The sequence below is a fragment of the Chaetura pelagica genome, unplaced genomic scaffold (genome assembly GCF_000747805.2).
Source record: "Chaetura pelagica isolate M959 unplaced genomic scaffold, ChaPel_1.0 scaffold464, whole genome shotgun sequence".
In the NCBI taxonomy this organism is placed as follows: domain Eukaryota; kingdom Metazoa; phylum Chordata; class Aves; order Apodiformes; family Apodidae; genus Chaetura; species Chaetura pelagica.
The window spans coordinates 381,647-387,062 of record NW_009952981.1 but is presented as its reverse complement, the minus strand read 5'-3'; the positions used below and the strand labels follow the sequence as shown (position 1 = coordinate 387,062).

Here is a 5,416-nt window from a genome sequence, read left to right as displayed (position 1 = left end):
GCACTAGATTTTTCTGTGGTTTTGAGAGTTCTTCCAGGTCCATAGAAACGTGAACACTGAAAAGTGCCACTATCTCTTTATTTTATTCTGGAAAAACCGTGCATTTAATACCCATCCGAGATGGGTAAAACTGGAGGAAAAGAGGCCATAGGTGCCAGGGGCTCACTGTTCTGTTGCTTGCAGGGCAGCAGCAGCAGCTGGTCACAGTAAGTCTGATGCTTTGGGACCAAGAATTTTCTTGTACATGCACTGCACGTCTTGGGCTCTCAGAGGTAATCTGCTGCATGTGGAGTTGTCTGAGGATGGTCAGTTTAGAAATAGCCTTGTAAGTCTATGTGTTGTAGTGCAAGGCTGCCTATCAGTGTGGTGCTGTCCTCACTGTGACACAGGCTTTGCCTTCAGTGGCTTTGGCAGCTTTTTTTGTTGAGTTTTCATGGTTCTGGTAGAACCCCAGAGGCGGTGGAGTCATGCCTAAGCTGGCTGGGAGCTCTGCTGCTTAACCCACTCGCAGATCAGCTGGTGAGCAATGGCCTGTCTGGGAGGGAACCAGGGTAAAAAACTACCATCATCTTGCTTGGAAGGTCTGGGCTCTCTCTTGAGACCTTCAACGACTTCCCCCAGGCTAAACCAACGGGCTTCCTCTAGTTCCAGGCTGTCCATACTGATCTGCAAGGAATTGGGAGAGCACCAGTTCCTGGAATCAGATCTCAATGTGGGCTTGTTCTTACACCCACCAAGATCCTATGCTAGAATGCCTAGAGTGCTTTGTCCATTCCTGGATTAAGTGCTGATGCCAACACAGGAAAGGACATTAGTGCCCACCAGGGCTTTGTTGTCCTGGTTTCCCTTGGGAAGCCACCAGTCAGACAGCTCTGTTCCATCATGCCATTGGCCTGCAAAGTACCAGTGGGTGTCAGAATCTGCATGTTCTGTGGCAAATTTGATATTAATGCTACTCAGCACTTGCTTTGCAAGGTTCAGAGTTAAAAAACATAGGGGGTGTATTGACACAGGGACCCTTGCAGAACCTGGCATGTTGCAATAGAAGGTGCAATTATTTTGAAGTTTGTTCTTCACTTCTAGAGAAAGCCAAGGGAAAGCTGCACGTAGAGAGGGTCTGATGCTCTCCAGACTGAAATCTCTGGACTAAAAGAGACTTTTCTAGGTCAGGTGGGCTGTGAAATGCCTCAGGGGAACTTGCCTTTGCTCACCTCAGCCTGGTCTGCCCTCACCAGGGCGTGACAAGCGATCATTAAGGAGCTGCTGGGGAAGGGCCAGTGCTGAGAACCCGAGTACTGGAGTGACTCCACCTCCAGGCCCACCTCTTCTGCCACTTCTCGCCGGACTGTCTCCTCCACGTTTTCACCTAGGAGCAAGCCAAGTTAGGTAGGGACGGCCTGGCCTCAGGGCAGCCAACCGTGGCAAAGAACATGCAGGGACACTCATTCCTGAGGTGTTCCAGCCCTGATCCACCCGCGGGAGCTCCGGCTGTGCTGACCTGGAAGCACTTGTCAGCAGGATGCTCAATTAAGTTAATCAGCAGTGCTTACCTCTCTTAAATAGAGACATTTGTGGCTTTGCCTCTGCACAGCTGGTGGACAGAACAATGCTGCCTCTCTGTTCATTTCCCTTTTTAAGCCATTTTGCCTCCTGTAACAAGAGGTCTGTAGTTTTTCTTCTGAGGCAGACTGCACTAGACACAAAATGGACTAAAAAAGGACCTGGGGATCTAACCTGGGGAGTCTTGTATTTCCCACCAGGGGGTACAGCAACTGATACACACCCAGAACTCCCATTCTGTCCAGATACTCAAAGCTATTATGAATTCTCTCTGAATGGCAACCCGGGTCTGTCCAGATCCATCAGGTTTTCCCCCTACGTTTCCCTCCTCTGTTAACAGGTGTCTGCTTGGTGTTCCACCCTTCTGCCCCCACACCCCGCATTTCCAAGGCCACTGTGCTGGATCAGGGATTGCCTTACCAATGTCACAGAAGCCAGAGAGAGCAGTGTACATCCCCTGGGGAAAGGAGGGCTGTCGTGCCAGGAGGCACCGGCTCCCGTCGGACACCAGGGTGATGACCACTGGAGACATCTAGCAGGTGCATCAGAAAGCAAAGCCAGGAGTTCAGACCAAACAGGTAAGTGCAAAATCTTCCCAGGTGGTTGTGGGTGGGGGGTGTCACTGGGTGAACACTAAAGAACAAGCCCCCCAGCCAACCTGCAGGGCACTCCTGCTGCTGTCCACAGGTTCCCCTCTGTGACACAGCTTGTCACCAGAGACCCCCCCTGTGTGGCTCTGCTGCTGTTCAGGGGGCTCACCTGTGGGTAGTAAGTTATTCCACTGGCCTGGCAGACACGCTTGCTGCCAGCTGCATTCTTCTGAGTGGGCTGCCCAGTCTTGCTGCAGAACTGGTGGGAATTGTGCCACCGGAGAAGGGACTGGGCCTGCAAACAGCAAGGGAGAAACAAACCTTACTTGGCACCTGGGGCAGAAAGGTGATTCACTGCCTGAATGGCACTTTGCTGTCTTCTCCCCAGTGGTGTGGCTAAACCCTGATGATGGTTGGAAGCCTCAGAAAGGTAAATGGAAGTACAGGCACTCCCCAGTGGTGTGGATAAACCCTGATGATGGTTGGAAGCCTCAGAAAGGTAAATGGAAGTACAGGCACTCCCCAGTGGTGTGGATAAACCCTGATGATGGTTGGAAGCCTCAGAAAGGTAAATGGAAGTACAGGCACTCCCCAGTGGTGTGGATAAACCCTGATGATGGTTGGAAGCCTCAGAAAGGTAAATGGAAGTACAGGCACTCCCCAGTGGTGTGGATAAACCCTGATGATGGTTGGAAGCCTCAGAAAGGTAAATGGAAGTACAGGCACTCCCCAGTGGTGTGGATAAACCCTGATGATGGTTGGAAGCCTCAGAAAGGTAAATGGAAGTACAGGCACTGCTTTGAAAAATGGCAGATTCTTGTTTTAGCATCCAAATTCATGTTTGGGGAAGGTGGGGAAGAGCTGTTCTTTACTGGGGTGTAATGGGAGTAGCAGTGGGAACCAAGCTATTCTAAGGAGTCTCCAACTCTGAATATCTTCTTGAGAAATAGCCCAATGCCACAAACATGATAGCGCAGGAAAAGAAACACCAGCTGTTTCTCCTAATGGGTCAGGACAGCTGAGTTTCACACACAGGTCTTCTCTTAGGGCTTCCAAACACGAGGCATCTGCAGAGTAGCAGCTTGTAAGTGAGTGGCTTTAAAAAGAGGAGCTCTGAGAGAAGATCTAGAAGTTTGTGAAATTCAGTTTACCTAGAAGACTACAGAAGATTAGTGCTTGATAGTTGTGAAGCTGAGGACTAACTGGGATTGTTGTGGTTCCTGGTTAAGACCAGTAGGTTTCACACTGGACGTACAGCAGGTTGATGCTAAATGGCTAATTACAGTATGTTTGTACCTAGTTTAGCTGAAAGTGGTACAGTAGGTACTTCCACAGGATGTGGTAAATCATAAAACAATATATAGGAGACAAGGAGGAGTGTTAATGGTAGAAATTCACATCATTTAAAAGTATAAAAATAGTCCTCTACAGTACCGAAGCCAGCAAGGGAGAGTCCTTCCCATCCACTACAAACAGAGCCTTTCGTAGGTCAGTAAATGACCCCTTGAGTTCAGACTCAATGACTGACTTCTCCAAGGCTCCTGTTTAAAAAAAATATTAAAAAAAAATAAATCAAACAACAACCAAAAAATCTTTGATCTCACAAACTGCAGATATGGTCCCAGCTTTACGCCCTTCGTTGTTCCAGTCTACGATTTCTGGAAGTGACACCACATCAGTGGTGATGTTCCCCAAAGTGAAGTGACCCCCCTTTGTGACCACAGGAACAGCAGAGCAGAACCCCCTCACACCCCTCAACAGCTCCTGCAGAGCCCCAGCTCCTTCTGGCCCCTCTTTGGCCAGAAATGTTCACCCAAGGAGAACATCAGGATGTGCTGCTGACAGGGAGGGAAGAGGAGTCATCCCAACCTAAATCCAGGGCAAAGTGAGGTACGTGCTCATCTGAACAGCCCGTCAGCACCGACTGCTCCAGGAACTGGTCATTCCCTTTGCATTTCTCCAGGATCCTTTTCATCTCTAGAAACAGCAGAGGAAAGGGGAAGAAAAAAGCAGTGATGAAAGCAAATTCATACAGGACGATGTTCCTGCACAGCTTGATAGATTTATTTATTGATTTATTTTCCAGCCCCTGTGTAAGGGGTTGCTTATTGCAAGTGACTCTGGTATCATTCCAGCTGTGTTATCCAGGAGGTGTTTCCTACCTGCTGCACTGAGCTGTGGTACCAGATATTTCTTTCCAACTTTCTGCAGGAAGGGGCAAAGATTGTGAAAGAGGTAGAAAGTTCCTGAGGTCTGGGCTTGTCTACAAAGGCTGTCATCTTCCTTTAGTTCATTTAAGTACCTGCAGTGAGAAAAGAATTGGGAAGATGAATTCAAGGTCATGTTGAGCTTGCCTGTGTTGTATTTGGATGCATGTGTTTTGTACAGAGTAGGGCCTGAGTTCTGAGAAGCAATCATTGGAATCAGGGTGTAAGGACGTGTGCTTCTTTCAGACTGTTTGGAGTACTATAAAATGAGCTGGGCAGCATCACCTCCTTGTATTTTAAGAGACCTTTAGCTGGGACAGCAGGCACAGGCATTCTTTAACAGATCTTCAGCCTGAGAGAACCAGCTCTTTATAAGTGGTGAAGGGAGTGGAGAGATTTGGATTGTTACCATTTACAGACCTCACACAGCATGACCAATATTATTGCCAAACTGTTAAAAGATTTAACCCCTTAGGTTAGATTTAGTTAGGGCTGCTTGTGACTACGGACACGGGAGTGCCAAAACTCTGGTTGCCTCCCTGTCCACAAGAATGAGATGAGAACTCACCTCATTTTTCTGACGTAGGTAGAGTGTAACCTCCAGAAGAGGGAGGAAGCTCTTTTGTGCACTGCTTGATAAATGGCAGCCATCACCAACACCTACACTCTCTGCCTAAATGAAAAAAGGAAAATCCATACAATGCAGCAGCCCTGCAAAGTTTAAGTTTTATCTAAAAGGTGCAATAACCCACTGCTACTCCCTCTCACAGAGGCTGCAAAATGCTGGCATCTGCTTTCTACTATTACTGCTGTGGTCTTAGTCTCCAGTCACTCATTAAACCCAGTTTCAGGCCATTTTTAAGCCTCTTTAAAGATACCTCGGGTTGTTTTCCATCTGTGAGGTCTAACAGAAATTGCTGTAAGACCGAGATGAAACGTTCCTGTCCTAAATTCCTGTATCCCTTGGGGGGGAAAGAGCAGGGAGGGTGGCTGCTCCCTTGTTTGCTTCCTCCACAGTTGTGGTGGCCCAGGTCCAACCCGGCGTCCCAATCGCAGCGC

General features: G+C 48.4%; 1 protein-coding gene across 1 annotated transcript; it reads right to left on the bottom strand.

Annotated features, from left to right (window-relative positions):
- Positions 1-471: 471 nt before the first annotated feature.
- NUDT13 (nudix (nucleoside diphosphate linked moiety X)-type motif 13) lies at positions 472-5,008 on the bottom strand. The gene is made up of 8 exons (XM_009996398.1): positions 4,926-5,008; positions 4,313-4,452; positions 4,020-4,127; positions 3,585-3,691; positions 2,320-2,445; positions 1,981-2,092; positions 1,212-1,366; positions 472-666 (listed from the first exon to the last, which is right to left on the bottom strand). Exons 1-8 carry the CDS (start codon positions 5,006-5,008, stop codon positions 472-474), a joined length of 1,026 nt encoding a protein of 341 aa, XP_009994700.1.
- Between the last annotated feature and the right edge of the window lie 408 nt (positions 5,009-5,416).